At 41.0% G+C, this 16,145-nt stretch overlaps 1 protein-coding gene across 1 annotated transcript in view; it reads right to left on the bottom strand.

The window, feature by feature from the left end:
• Positions 1-8,591: 8,591 nt before the first annotated feature.
• Positions 8,592-16,145, bottom strand: part of otomp (otolith matrix protein) — a 7,709-nt gene continuing 155 nt past the window's right edge. Inside the window, exons 2-9 of the mRNA XM_055038982.1 lie at positions 15,946-16,082; positions 15,565-15,667; positions 14,877-15,062; positions 14,309-14,483; positions 13,583-13,650; positions 12,611-12,795; positions 11,357-11,528; positions 8,592-11,137 (exon numbers count right to left, since the gene is read on the bottom strand). Of these exons, the coding sequence (XP_054894957.1) occupies positions 11,127-11,137; positions 11,357-11,528; positions 12,611-12,795; positions 13,583-13,650; positions 14,309-14,483; positions 14,877-15,062; positions 15,565-15,667; positions 15,946-16,082 (1,037 nt within the window). The 3' untranslated portion in view covers positions 8,592-11,126. The remainder of the gene's footprint in view (positions 11,138-11,356; positions 11,529-12,610; positions 12,796-13,582; positions 13,651-14,308; positions 14,484-14,876; positions 15,063-15,564; positions 15,668-15,945; positions 16,083-16,145) is intronic.

Raw genomic sequence — 16,145 nt, 5'->3', positions numbered from 1 at the left:
ACAGACCATTTACAAGCGAATTGGGGCTTGTAATCAGGAGTCACAAATAGTTCAGCTTTATTAAGCAGCTCTCCAAATAAACGATTCTGCAAGTTAGGAGATTAAGGTGATGCGGGGGAGTCAAAACAAACAGTCCTTGCAAATTTAACAGAGCATAAAGGGCTTTTGGAGCTAATTTAGCTTTTCTGAGGCTCAAGTAAGACAAAAACATATAGAAAATGGCTGAATAAGCTCATAATTTTGTGACCTTGTTTCGTTATTTTATGCATGGCTTGCAAATGCTGACTTTTAAAGGTACAGAATGGTCATCAGTTGAAGGAAAGTCTGAAATAAATCACTGGAGATTTATGACAAATGCTTCTATTCTTGCCATGAACAGTCGTGGTTTCATGACTTGGAAATTATATGGATAATATGGAAAAGCCTCAAGAAGACGGGACTCAGCATTTAAATGCTTGAATAGGAAGATTTATTAATTTTAGGGTTTTCTGTATCTTCAAGTTTACCAAGCAGCTGGAGACGTTGCTGTGGCTGAGTTTAAACTTTGAATGTTTTTTGTCATATCAATGCTATGTAAAAAAAAATGCAAACTGAATTTGAGATCAATAATCCCAGGAAACACTGACATCTCTGTCTTTAGTAAATCTAAAACTGCAGTATCATTTAAAGGGGAGAGTAATTCTGGCAAAAGAAGTACGCAAAATCTGTAATCAATTTTCCTCCTGCAGCAGTAAACATCCAAATATGTGTGAAACGTGTGAAATGCAATGATTGTTGGTTCACCCACTTCCTCTCTTTGCCTTTTGTTGCTAGCCCTTCCTTTTTCTGTTTCCATCCCCTTTTCCTTCCTGTGCTTGCCCCGCTCACGCCCCCTCCCTCTCTCTGCGTAGCTAATGGTCCTTGAACGCACCTCCAGCTGCTGTGCCATTGAGACTAACTCACAACAATCAGGAGTTATTATGAGCAGCATGCTGACGGATTATCCCAAAGTACGCAGTGATCATATTAATACTGGGCCTGCTTAGAAAGCATTCATCATAATATCACCAGCACTGAAGAGGTAACAACTCGCATCATTGTGATAATTAAAAGCGTTAGACTGAAGATTAAAGTTAAACAGTGATAACAAGTGACTTCAGATTTCAGAATAACTGGGAGCTCCAGGAGAAAAAGTGTGTTCTGCCAGATCTCTTGCACGAACTTCACCCTGCAGGAGCATTTTCAGATTATTTTTTATCATTTCTTGTTATGTGTAATAATAACATAATAATACATATATACAGTACAGACCAAAAGTTTGGACACAACCTTCTCGTTCAATGGGTTTCCTTTATTTTCAGGACTGTTTATAAGGCAAGAAAGCCCATTTATTAACCTGACAGGGCACACCTGTGAGGTAAAAACCATTTCAGGTGAATGCAGAGTGTGTGCAAAGCAGTAATCACAGCAAAAGATTGCTACTTTGAAAAAACTGCAATATAAGGTGCATTTTCACTTGTTTTACACTTTTTTGTTTCGTACATATTTCCACATGTGTTAATTCATAGTTTGATGCCTTCAGTGTGAATCTACAATGTCAATAGTCATGAAAATAAAGAAAACTCTTTGAATGAAAAGGTGTGTCCAAACTTTTGGTCTGTACTGTATATTTGTAACACAATATAGTCCAATGTTTTTCTATTTGTACTTTGCCGTTTTCATGATCGTGTCAGTTCGTTTCATTGTGGCAAAACAACACTTTTTTTTTCACTTTCAAACATAGAATAAAAGTTTAATGAACCAGGAGTTTGACCAGTCTAGTTCTTTCAGCTTTGAACTAGAGATCAGAGTAAAAGGCTGCTTGGTAAACAATCCCAGATTTCATTTTCATGAATCTATGCATGGCTGGATTTTATTACAGTCCGACTCCCATTGAGTAGACCTGCAGACAAGCAATAGAAAACTGTACCGGGTCGCTCTGGGGGAGCTATTTCGCTCACAGAAGAAATCACCACTGCCTTTCAGTAAACATGTCATTTTGCTTTCTCTTCACACTTAAGATCAATCAATGAATGAATTAATAAATTTCTCCACATAGGTTCCATTTTTTGTATCTCTTTTATTCAACATCCCCAAACCTGCTTCCGTTTTCCTTACGTTCGTCCTCCCTGGTCTGCTCATTTTTCATCCTATTTGCACGAATCCTTCCTCCTCCTTCCTCATTTAGTTTGTCTTTGCTAACAATCCACCTATTTTCCCTTTTTTTTTCCTTCTCTCATCTCCTCTCCTGACAGTCAAACTGCTTTCACCCCCTCATCTTGCCCACGTCTCTAAGTATGTGTGTGTAAGTAATTTATTTTCTCACTCGCCATCCCCGCCTTCGTAGAAAGAGAGAGCTCTGTCCACTTATGAGGGGAGAGACTGATGGGGAGGTGTGGGAGGGAGTTTCGAGAGTTTTAATGAGCCGGCGCTCACACTCATGACAGAAGGGGTAAGTGATGGAAAATTAATCGGTTTGAGAGAAAGCGAGATGGGAAGTAAAAGGTTTATGTGTGTGTGCACGTGGGACTTTTTCGGGTACAGAGTGGATGTGTCTTTGCAGGCCGTTATCCGATGAGAATTCCCAGACTCGCCGACCAGAGACATTTCGAACATGCCCAATCAATATGAGCGTATACATAGTGAGTGTGTGTGCATTATACTGATGAATGGCCCAGCTCTTAATGTTCTGAACCACTCTGTGGACTAACAAGACTATTTAATCACCCTTCCTCCATCCTCTGCTTTCTCCTTTTTGTTTTGGCTCCAAAGCTCAATACACTGCTAAGGTTAGACAACACTCACTGTACAACGCAATCCTCCCCTCTCTTTCCAAGTGTGTGTGTGTGTGTGTGTGTATGTGCGTGAGTTCAGCCATTAGCGCTGCATTAGTCATTGTCCGGGATGCCGGCCCGGACACCTGTCGACTTGTTACCGTGTGCTGGAGCAGACAGAGGTGGCACACAGAGCATAAATCCAACATTCGCCCACACGTTCTAACATTTTCCACACATTCACTCACAGAACCTTGTTAAAGTCACACTTACTTTCACTAACTTCTCTTAAGTTCTCCCTGTCGCCGCTAATTGCCGGACAGCCGCCTTTACCTGAGCTCTCATGTTTATCCGTGACACTACTTCAAATGTCTCCCGGTTCCTTAATGAGGTTCAGACATGGACGGTCACAAATTATTCTTTTATGAGGCAGCGGTGCGTCTCTCTCAGATCCTACCTGTAATTGGAGGAATTGCAAGACGCTCTCTCTGTTGCATGCGCGCGACTTTTCTGGCGGTCTTTTCGCAAGTGACGATTCACGGGGGCCAAGGTCAGCACAGAGGCGAGGCCCCATGACGAGGACGAGTGGCGCAGTTTTCACAAAAGTAAAATATTTTTTTGGATAGGGAAAACTTCAAACTGACTCAGCACTTTTTTAGCAATGCTATTCAACATCATGTTTCTCTCAAATGTCAGTGATTTCTTTCTTTTCTTTTTTTTTTTTTTTTTTGGCTGGTTTTTGTACACCCTTCACCAACACACACCCAGCACAACACCCTCTATTCGTCCCCAAATGGATGAGAGATTCATGCTCCACTAGTAAAGACTCTCAGAGTGTGGGTTATTAATGAGAGCATGTCCTAACAACATTACAGAGCTGCTGCCTCACAGAGGAGAGACGGAACCAGGACAGGGAGCAGGAGGACAGAGGCACCGAGACAAAAAAAAAAAAACGTGGGAGAGAAAAAAGTACAAGGAAAGAATAAAAGAAAGGTAGATGAAAGCAAATGGAAAAGGGAGCAGGAAGCAGGAACACAGGGGAGAGTAATTGAAGGAGTAGGCAATGGACAGAAGCAAGAGGCAGAAGGGACGCTTTGAAGGTACAAGGGACACAGAATTAATGGATCTCACTGGGAACTCCAGGAAACTATGGATGTTAAACGTTGTTCTGACTGTGTGTCCTAAATGGATATACAGCATCAATTTGTGCAACTTTTCCTTTTCAGCGTCTTTGCAAGGCATTGATGTACTTTTGGTCTGAACCAACGTCATAGTAGGTCTGGTTGAAAATTCAAAAGTGACAACTCCTGGTTTTTGTAGCCTCTGAAAGAGATTATTTTTCAGAATTACTTTTGTTAACATGCATCCTTTTTACTATCAAAACAAGAAAATGATAACAAAAGCTTTAGACTGCTACAACCATCACAAACATGGTGTGGATCAATTTTCCTTTTTTTTTTATAAGTGTGTGCTGTTTGTTCACTAATGTTCTCTGAGGCCTTAATGTTGCATTAATAACAAGATTAAAATAGAAACAGGATGTGTCCTAATTAGACAACACAAGAGGCTATTTGTTGCATCATTTCCATTTATGGATATCAGAGTAGATTCCCCTGAATGCAAATGCACACCAAACTTTTCAGGTTTTTATTTTTATTTCCTTCTAATTCACACTTTTTCCACTCTCAGATTTTGTTTCTATCTAAAAAAAAAAAAACCTCTAAATAATATGCATAGAGGTCTGTTGCTGTAATCAGAAAAGATGTGGTCGTCCAGCATTATTTGGGGAAGCATTGTAAAATGAAAATTAGTTAATAAGTACAGTTATTTCATTCATTTATTAATTTATTTTCCTTCGAATATGTCCTCTCAGCATGATTAAATATTGAACAAAAAAAATCTAGGAGCCTGCAACAGAACTGGAGTCATTTAAAAATTAAAATCTGTAATCCAATTAAAACTGTAACAAGCAGTTTCCGCTCTAATGTTGGAAGTCGTCATCCTAATCTTTTGACATGTATGAACATAATTTTATTCTGACTAAAATGAGTCGCTGTTACTTGCTAGTACATGTTGTGTGTATACTTCAAAAGGATCTGCACTGGGCTCCGAGAGAACTGTAATGAAAAGAAAAAGATCAAGGGGAACAGAGAAACTGAGACGAGGAGAGGAACAGATGAATGCAAAAGTTAGTGGGGAAAAAAGTGGATAAACATTAAAAAAAAAAGATGAGAGGACGCAGTAACAGATGAGGAAACTGGGCGGGGCTGAAGCTAGCATGAGAAGAAAGAAGGAAATAGATTCAATGAATAAAGAGCCTTAGAAGGCAAGAAATGCAGAGAAAGAAAGGGAAAAGAAAGAAAGAAAGAAAGAAAAGAAAGAAAGAAAGAAAGAAAGAAAAGAAAGAAAGAAAGAAAGAAAGAAAGAAAGAAAGAAAGAAAGAAAGAAAGAAAGAAAGCAAGAAAGAAGAAAGAAAGAAAGAAAGAAAGGAAGAAAGAAAGAAAGGAGAGAGCACAGATGATGGTAACAAGACGTCTCTGTTGAAGTTTTAAACGATTGGATCAGATTTTTCCAGTAACTAAAGTTTGTAACCTTTGTAATGCACTAGCTCGATTTTTGAAACGGTGACCCTCAGCCACCTTTAGGGAATTTCTCTTCAACATCGGAGCTTCCTGCATCTGTCTGGAATAGCTACTTACTTTGAACTCAGAAACTGAGGGGAAAAAATTTTTTGCCGACGGCTAAAACACACGCCAGAGGGTTGCAGGGTTTCACTCAGAGTAGATCGCTTCGTATAATGAACTATTCCACGGTTGTTCATTGCAGCTGCAGTTTTCAGAGGTCGGTCAGACCTTGTGACTGGATCAGATCCTGCACTTTTGTTCCTGAGAGGTTCGTCAGAGTTCAGTCCAGTCTGTGTCCTTCAACGCAATAATGCTTCTCTGCAACTAAAGAGCTTCAAGGAAAGAAGCTGTCATAAGGGAATGATTTTAGCTATGACAACAATTTGTAAGAGCAGAAAACGAGATCATTTCGAGGAACCGGCTTATTGTCCCTGGGCCAAATCTGGCCCACCATTGCTTTTTATGTGGCCCTCAAGATTTTAGATAAAACATTTAGTGTGCTTAAATGTTATGTTATCAATCAAATCAATGCAGTTTTTATCCTTTTACTGCCAAATTATGCCAATCAGTCCCTTCAGTTTCTTAGGAATTGTGAAGGAAATAGAAAAGATGTTCAGATGCTAAAACAGAGTTAAATTTGTTAACATGGCATGGAAACGAGGCAAAAGGTGATAAAAATCCTTTTCAGATATGAAGTCTGAGTGATCAGTTTGTTCTTTGACATTGAACAGGCCGCAGCTCAATAATCAAAGCATTCACAGATACTTTCATTGCTCATTTCATGAGTATTTTCATTTGGTCGTTTCCACAAAGCTTCTGACAAGACAAGGAGACGTTTGTTCCAGACAAAACAAATGTTCTCAAAGACTCTAAGGAGAAGCACAAAAGCAGCTTTACTTATCAATTCGCATCTACAACTTTGCACAAAGCTACACAAATTGTCAAGAACTAATAATATTAATAAACGTCTTTGTTTCCTTTGCTTCACACTCAAACAATCTGTCACTTCTGGTTGTTGTTGTTTTTTTGTTTCTTTCTTTTATCCAGCACATGCATCATTACAGAAGCAACATGCTCCACCATGTAAACAGAGTCCATAAACACGTACAGCAAATCCCATGAGCCTCACGTGTATATGCGTGTGTGTAGGTGTGTGTGTTTTCTTGCTTTGCTTGGTTTTCATAATGCGAAAGGATCTGGAGAGCAGTGTGGGAGTCGAGCGATAAGCCTGGTGTCACTGGTATCTAATCATTCTCTATGTCCCTTATCATCTCAGGGCTAAGGAGCTTGAATGAACCGTGTGGAACGAGATGAGGAAGGGAATGAAGGAAGCATGGTGAATGGGTTAGATGTAAAAGGCAATGGGAAGAGGAAAGGAATGGAGATGAGAGATGTAGGAAGGAGGACCAGAGATTTAAGGGTCTGTTGCACTAAAAGCGTATAAGAAACTGGAGCCAAGTCCCATATCCTGCTTCACCTCGCCACCCACAGACCACTCACCCACCTCATGTAAGAGGATCCCCCAACCCACTGCAAATTCTCACTGCAAATGTGTGAAAGTAGAGATGGGTGTGTGTGTGTGTGTGTGTGTGTGTGTGTGGCTATCAAGAGAGCTAAGGATGGGTGGTAATTGAATAATGACAGTCATCCTTCTGATGGATTACCTGTCACTCCTCTATCTTTGCCCCCTCCATCACTGTCATTTCTCTCTTCTTTGCCGCTTTCGCCCCACAACCTCTGGTCAACTGGCGTCCCGTCCAGGGCGTCCCTCGTGCCAGTGTAAATAAAGACACGAGCAAAGTCACACAAGGTTTTCATTTTTGTTCGTTTGCCTGTGCATCGACATGCCGTGCATACTTAGTTTCTAACTCTGACCTCTCAGAGGTGCAGCCAGTTTTGGATAAATAAAATGCATTTTTGAAAAGTGGTGACAGAACATGCAATCATTTTCTGTTTCTGAAATGACGTTGAAGTGGAGTTAATTCGACCAACAATATTTAGTATCCTAGGTCTAAATATTTCTTAGACAATATTTAGACATTATCATTTTATAGCATCATAAAATGATAATGTCTAAAAGTTACACACATTACGTGCTTGAAAGGTTTATATGGATACCACACATTTCCAGACTCTGTATGAATTGGGACGTTACCTGGTTTTCCTCACGCTCAGACATTAAATCAGACCAATCTTTCCTGCATAAAGTCAGTAAACATTATAGCAAAAAATAGTGGATGTTTTAAGATTTCTTCAAACTGAAAAACCCAAAAAAAATTAGGAAATCTGTTATGGCTTTGTAATGATTTGCTGTTAATTCACAACTTTTGAGTTAAATGGATGTGCAGCGCTGCGATGGACTGGTGATCTGACCACTGAGGTGCATGAGCACGCTGTCAGCTGTGTGTTTGTAGAAGGTTTTCACTGCTGCAATGGAAACGTTTGCCTTTTATAGCGGCATATCAATAATTTGTAAATCAGTTTTGGGTTTCCTAATATTATTTGCTTTTTTTGTTGTTTTTTTTCAGGCTGGGCATCTTGTCATTTTGCAAATCCACAAAAATGCTTGAGAACTGCTTCGACTTTCCTGAATGTTCTTCTTTTTCTTTCCATTAAAAAAAAAATGGAAACACAACAAACATGTTGTGTTTTGCTCTGTGTCCTGCTGTTTAAAGCCACCGCCCTTTTTAATATGTCAGATTGTTGCAATAAAAAAGCATGCAAATCTACACTTTTTATAACTCTTTAATCGTTCTCAGCTGAGAACTTGGGTTGCACTGAGGCTGTTCTGTTCGTGATTTTATTGTTGCGTTACAGCAAAAAGGGGAGCAGCAGGAGATCCAAGGAGAGTGATTGCAGCATTTTGCTGCAGTGCAGTTCAATCTACAGTATCTAGTTGTTGCTAAATGGTTCCACTCCATCATGTGGAGGCTTTCTCTATAGGATTAATATTGTAAATGAGGTGAAGCTCTGCCAGAAGGCATATTGAGTCTCTAGAAAGACATCTGTTTTTTTTTTGTTTTTTTTGCTGGGACCACTGATGATAATGGTTTTGTCCCTGATTTGCCAGTGAAACCTTGAGTGTGTGTGTGATAAACAGGAAGGATCATTTTTTCAGGCAAATCGGGATTGCACGACCGCTTCAGCCAGAATAGTTGTCACAAAATGAAGGGAGAATTATTTTTTCTTCATTGTTTAATTGATTGAAAAAAGGGAACGTTTGCAGCTCTACACATTCAGGCACAGATGACTTATTTACATTAAGCCGTGTTTAAAGCAGTGTCAAGAAAAGCACCAACAATACATACCCAAGTTGAAAGAAAAATAGAGCTCTTTCAAAGTCCTGCCAATGGACCAACTCTGGATGCTTCATGCAAGCATTCAAAAAGCCCAATCTGATGAGAAGGACTTCGTCCAGTTTATGTCGGAAGCGGTGGGGGAAACAAAAGCAAGTGACTCTTAAAAGGCTGAAATTTATTGACCATTCCGACTTTTGTAGAAGAGGAGACAGAGGATCAAGCAGCTATAACGTGGTAAGTGATTTTATCTGTAGTTGCCAAACTTATCTGACTTTCCCCTGTAACCAGAATCATAAATGATTACCAAAAAGACCTAAACCGACTAATGTTGAGTGACAAACCCAGCCGAGAGTGCAATCGTGTGAGTGGCTCTTTCTAACATTCAGCTACAAATTACTCATACCTCTTAAACTTTTGCTTGTTTTATTATAGTGCAATGACAAACTTCAGTTTATTTTAGGTTTATATGGCAGAGACTATATAAATTCAAAATATGTGGCACCAATTTTTGTCTCTTCTACTCAACACAATTCTATTAATCATTTATAATTAACCAATTTCGGTTGTTCTGCAATGAGGTGGTTTTCTTGTCAGATACATCAACTTTTTGCCCAACTTGTAAAACAAAATGTATGTTGGAAAACCAACATTGCACCTTAAAATGTCATCTCTCCTGTGAAGCATGGTGGTGGCGGTGTGACTTCATGGAGATGCGACAGGAAAGCCGGTCAAAGTCTAAAGGTGATCATTCTGGTTGTTGCACAAGTGTTTTTGTGCCTCCCAATCAGAAAAACTGATTGGGAGGCACAATCTCCCCACCGACCAACTAGTCATGAGGAAAGAAAATCTGGTTTCAAGGTGCAACAACTATGGACGACTTTCTTGTTTAAAGAATTTGTGCCACTCTCTGAAGGTGGCGCCATGAGTGAAGAAACATGTTGAGAGCTCTAAAAGACTTGGGAATGACAGATGTTGACCTTTTAACAGGACAATAACCTTGACATTCCAATCCTAAATCCCACTGGGATTCTGAAGCAAAACCTAAAAATTGCTGTTCACAGATGCATTCCTTTTCGTCTGACTGTGGTTCAGCTATGTTGAAAAGAAGAACGGCAGGAAGTTCAATATACCCGGGCAATATACTTGTTTATAACTGTTTTGTTTTGTTTGTTTGTTTCACTTTCCTTCCACTTCATAAATAGGCAGTGATTTTATTGGTTTTTCTCTTAAGAACCCAATAAAATCCACTGAAGTTTGTGGGCAACCTTTTATCAGAATGTGGAAAAGCTTGAAGGGCTTCATAATTTTGAATGGAATTGTACATTTTTTGTGGACAAAAAAAAAAAAAGAAAAAGAAAAACAAGCAGGCACATTTTGAAGAGTAAAAGTGTGGAAATCTTGATGATGTGAAGTAATGAAGAAATTTATTTCAGTCAAGAATCCCTATGGGGGCAATAGAAGCGACGCAAGCCTCAACGATCTTCCTCCAAATTGCATAGCGTTACAATACACAGTGTGCTGGCACGGTGAGGCCCACCATGCCAGACGTGAGAAAGCACTGATCCAAAATGGCGAGCTACACAAGCCATGGGAGAGAAGCAACCCTACCAACAGCTACACATAAACACACACGTGCACACGCATTTCTTCTATCACACACCAGCGATATAAAACACACCATATCGCCAATTAGGGCAATAGTGGCTGTGGGAAAGCGTGCATGCTTCTCCCAAGCACACACACACGCACACGCGTGCACGCACACACACACTGATACAGTAACTGAGACTCCTAATGTCAACGTTAATAGCACCCAGTTGTTCAGTGCCAGAGACGGACCCTGTGAGGAGGAGGTGAGAGGGTGGCGGTCCTGAAGCTTTGGACTAAGAAGGATGCAATTCCCCAACAGACACACAGGAGTGAAACAGTTAGCAGGATGTTTTTGTGGTGTTCAGATGATTTCTGAAGGTCAAACTCATGGGTCACTGTTTGAAAGTTTGATTTAAAACATAAACAGAGATCATCTGTAATTACCACGGGTACCAAAACTATTATATTCTACATTATTATTATGTATTTTACCCAATTATGTCATATTTTCTACCCCTTTCCCTCCCACCCCCATCTTGTTTTACAGAGTTTTTAAAAGTTGATTAGCCCGATGTTGGCTTTCCTCACAGCTGCTATGCTGGACAACACAGCAAGTTAGTGAAGGACATTGACTAAAGTGAGAGAGATGGGTGGTGAGATTCAGGAACAAAACAAATATAAAACACAAAGCAATAGAAAAAAAAATGAAAATAGTGTTAAAGCAGAGGGACACAGATGGCAGGGCGGGAAGGCAGAACACTAGCAGGGAGACAGCAGGACGGGGTGGAAGTTGATGCGCTGGGTATCTTCCCCCTCTTCCATCAGCAGAAGCCTGTTGTGGAAAAGAGCAGTAATGAGAGCAGCTGCAGTCGATACACACACACACACACACACACACACACACACACACACACACACACACACACACACACACGCACATATAAAAAGCAGAAAACACTTATCCAGCCACTTAGCCACCCACTCCTCAAAGGCAAACCCACATAAACCCGATTGTGCACACTGACGAATAGGCGGACATCATCACTCTTACCCTCACACTCGAAGGCCTGCAGTATGGTGGTGTAACTGGGGCCCAGCCAAGAGGTGTAGCTACCCAGAACTCTCTGCAGGTGGTGGGTAGCGTCGCTGAACAGCAGATCGGATTGGCCGTAGCCTGCCGAGCTGAACAGGCTGAAGCCCTCGGTGGCGTTGCCAAACACATTCTGCAGGAGAGACAGCGTGTGACAGCACTTAATGCATGAGGGCACGCATGGATGTGCGTTGGCGTGTTCTGAGAACATGTGTGGCTGAGTGATTGAGGGCATGTGCAGCTGGAGGAATGGCGCAGGACGTATCAGTCTTACACACACTCTCTTGCAAGGAAGGAAGGAGGAATGAGGATTCCCTGCTATAATCTCCACAGTGAGCAGCACAGAGCGACAATATTCACTCTGGCTACTTTTCACATTAAACCACAGTATTACTAAATTCCTAGTAGATTTAACAGCAATTTCAACCCAAACTGACCTGAGAGGCCATGAAAGTGATAATAAACTATCCAAAAACTCGTTTGAGGTGATTTAAGTTTTGTGACATCTTGCAGAAAGAAGCTATCACAAGATAGGTACTCTGGTCATAAAGGAAGGGCATTGTCAGCAACAATCTACGACACCGTGGAGCTTAAAAGACACTTAGTTGGTACCGAGGGCCCCAAAGAGTGATAACAAAACACCCCCAAACCATTAAACTACTTTCAGTCTTAACTGCTGTCACAAGGCAGATTGGATCCCAAGATTCCTGTGGTTAAGACCAGAGCTTACCTAACCTGCATGTTACTGTTGAAATCAAGATCCATTTGACCAAACAACATTTTTACCGGTTTGTTATTGTCCAATTTTTTTCTGTTTTTAAATTACCCAAGTGGCACCTATTAGGATGTTGTGTTAGAGTGGCTCATCTGGTTCAAGGTTCAGACAGTTGTAATGAGTGGCTATTTGAGGTTTTGTTGCCGCAGCATCTCAAAGTCTCCCCTGACCTCAACAAGGCATTTTCATCCACACAGCTGCCCCTCAAGAGATGTTTTCTCTCCTCAAACCATTTTCTTTTCCGTTTTGATGCTCAGTTTCAAGTCCAGCAAGTCCTCAACATCACATGAGACTCAAAATGCATTGAGTCGAAGCCATGTGACTTGGCTTATTCGTTAATTCTGTTGCAAGCCGTTGAACAGGTTCCCCCCCATACAGTGGCTGGCGAGTGCCTTTAAGGGGCGTAACACCAACTAATACTGATAGCTGATGCGTTTCACCTGTAAACGCTCCAGGTATTTCCAGACGCGGCACTTATCCTCCACTCGCACCACAACGCCATTGGCGGGGACAGCTGACAGGTGGCATCGCAGATACTCGTCCAGACCTGCCTCTGTCCCATCTGGACACAGCAGCTTAAGGTCCTCCAGCTCCAAGTCCAAGGCCCAGGATTCCTGATTCTTGCCTGACCAAAAGGGAGTGCAAAACTGAGTTTAGTTTTCTTTAAAAAAAAAAAAAAAAAAAGCTGGAAATACTGATGAATATTTACATTTGTATTTCTTACTGGTCAAGATCTATGTTTTGATTGGAAAATTTCCAATTTACCTCCTTGAACCTAAAAAAAATGAACCTTTCCACATCCAAACAGATGTTTTTGTAAAAAAAGAGGTAGACTATCTTGATGCTGACTTCTCTCTAGACGTCAGGCTGGGCCTTCTGTGCTCTCCTGACCTGCCCTAATTGGTGCCACTCTGGACCTTGCTAAAGCATATGATGCAGCAAGCTTCGTTAAACAGCTGCAGTGTTCGTGGAGCCGGAGCCAAGCTGCTCCTTCTCGTCTACCAGCAGAGTCTGTGCAGCATGACTGTGATAATGATCACCATTAATTTTGGATGTTGCCCAAAGCAAAGCAGCAGATGCACCAAGCTGAGAATTAGGATGCTATTGCTGGACAGAAAAATGCTTGGACATCTGTTTGTTATGATATCATTTCTCTCTTTTTTTTGTTTAATTCCTGTTTTTCATCCATCTTTCTGTCTTTATAAATCTCACAGGGAGACATATTGATGTGCCTCGCTGAATTTCGGTGAAATTTTCTCATTTATTCTGGATTGCAAACAGTTTTAAAAAGCAGGAATACTTTGTGCCGCAATGACATCTTGTGTCTGGTTTGGGTACTACAAGCCCAGTTGGATTCGGGCAAACACCAGCACTGTTTCATCACCGCTTCAAGCATTTTTTTTTACTCTTACCATCCGAATTGTCAAAGACTGTTGTGTGTTTGACAAACGCAACATCACCGAGGTTCTCAGCAACACACCTGAAAGGGGAAAAACAGTTGAACGCACTTAAAAATCTGTAGCAACATATGAACAGACTTTTATTTGTCTCAAATTCAGTAGGAATGGTAGGGGAGGTGATAAGCATTCCTCCCTATGACCTACAACAAGCAACAAGTCCAGACATGTTGCTAAAACAATAGACTTTCCTCCCTACCATCACAAACTTGAAGGTGTTGAGTTCCCTTAACTCTTCTGGTTATTTACCTGCAACGTTTGGCTATGAAGAATCCAACTAAATTTGGCTTCAACGTATAGAAAACCACATCATGCTAAGTGTAAGGCCATGAATGCCTCCCTTGGTATACATGCCAACTGTATGCCCAGGGGGGCATCTGTAATGATGCATGCTTGTTTCTACTCACTGAATAAACCCAGCAAACCCTGAAATACCAGGATATTATGAAGAAAAATATGATGAACTAAACTAGCAAACTCTTGTGTTCCGGAGCTTACAAAAAATCAGAACTCTGCATAATGTAAGTGTGTCCAACAAGCCAAATCACCACAAAACATGGGTCACTCTTTAAAATGACTTGGAGATTTCTGCAAAGTTTCATGAAGGGGTGTGCCAAAGTCTGGTATTGAAAGAACCCATCTCCAGGTGTTGTTGGTGGGTTATTGGTGAAGGAGTTGTACCTCAGGGCCCCTGCCTCTCCGTAATGTCTCTCCCTGTGATTGTTGGCACAGATGTGTCTGTCGTTCTCATCTCCTATACATGCTTCACAGAGGTTCTTCGGGTTGTTGCCTCGGGGATCGTGCAGAGAATCCTTAATGCCGGGCACACAGCTGTAACCAAAAAAGTTCCCCACCGCTGGCAGGAGAAGTGGAGAACAAGTCAGCTGAAATTAGACACTGCAATGTTGTTTTTGCTAATTTTTTTTTTGTTTTTCTTATGTCAAATTAGTGATCAGTATTTGCCATTTATAAAGCAGCTGCATATTTAATGTTATGTGATTACATTTAAACTAAAGTCCAAGGGCAATTACGTGAATTACACAATAAGGACACAGTTTTTATGGTAATTAAATCTTCCTGTCTGTTCTTTAAGAGTGTTTTTGAGCGTTACATCTCATTCCCACACTTCCACATCCCACCTCCATCCATTCTGCTTCCCCCACTTCCTGCCTCCCAACCTCTCAAATACCTTCCACGCATCAGCGTACACCAACACACACTCATGCGCAGCCGTCATGCTTGGCTTCACCTTTGGGGAAATTGCACTGCTCTCCTACGCTGATTTGGGATGTGTTAACCAAGTAGCCGATGGGAACCGTCCAGCCCACCGTGGTACGGACGCCGGGGTGACAGGAGCTGCGCTCGTGCATCTCCAGCAAGGACAGGTCTGAAGAGGAGCGGCGGGCCATTGCCACCACGTAGTAGCTGATTCCATCTGGAATGAGGCGGTTGGAAGCACGTCAAAACAGGAAATCAGAATTAAGAAACCAATCGATGAGGCAGAGATTGCAATTAGCTGGTTTTGCATTGGAAAATTATCAGATTTTTTTTACCTCCATTTGTTGAATGCATCATATTTAAAATTATAGAACATTTTTCATTTTTAAATACATTAATTATTAACTTGCATGCACTTGGTTTAGTTAAATATCAATTTGATATATTTTTGGAGACATGTTCTTGGATAAAAGACACTCTGAAGTTTCTGTTGAAGTCTAAAGTACTAACCCAATCAACAAATCTGCTTGTTACTTTCAAAAATCCTTAGTATGAAATAAATCAAACTGGCCAAAGTCAAAATCGTTCTCAGTCACAAAAAGCCTGATCAATGCATCTCTACCAAATATTGTACTTCTACTGGAAACATAAATGTTGATACATTTGGGCAAAAATCCCTAGTGAGCTAATTGTACTGAGTGCTCCAACATGTGGCTTACCTACTCCATTATGAGACTCTCCTGCTGCAAGCGCCAGGCCATGGCAGAGACCCGCAGCGTAGATATCATCTGCAAACATCGAAGCTGCATCTGCTGTGCCGTTCTGAGAAAACAGAGACGACTTCATGTAGCCTACTAACATACAACTAATAACTAAATGCAAAAATAATGTCAAATATATATATATGTATATATATATGTGTGTGTGTATCATATAAGAAACAACACATCTTATTGTATATGTATTGCAGTGTTATTTTTCACCACATTGTGAAAACTGTAAATAATATTTAAAGAATTCAGTCAAAATGGTTGCTGCGTATTTTTCACTGTTAGAAATGTTTTTTAAAACACAGGTATCCTGTTTCCATCTTTGTGTACCTTGATTTTCTCCATGCAGTCTCTGGTGCTCACGCCACGGACACACGCCAGCGATCCCCTCACATTCCTGGCCGTGGCATTGCCGGCTAAGTCCAGGCACTTCTGCTCCTCGGCGTCCGACAGCACGCACCAGGAGACTGAATCAGAGAAGATTTGTCACTTTTTCCTCCCCACCCGTTAAAGCAAGATCACATGAAAAT

Source organism: Poeciliopsis prolifica, unplaced genomic scaffold (assembly GCF_027474105.1).
Source record: "Poeciliopsis prolifica strain line A6 unplaced genomic scaffold, Auburn_PproV2 SCAFFOLD013, whole genome shotgun sequence".
Lineage (NCBI taxonomy): Eukaryota > Metazoa > Chordata > Actinopteri > Cyprinodontiformes > Poeciliidae > Poeciliopsis > Poeciliopsis prolifica.
The sequence above is the reverse complement of the archived record's forward strand: the minus strand, read 5'-3'. Positions and strand labels throughout refer to the sequence as shown.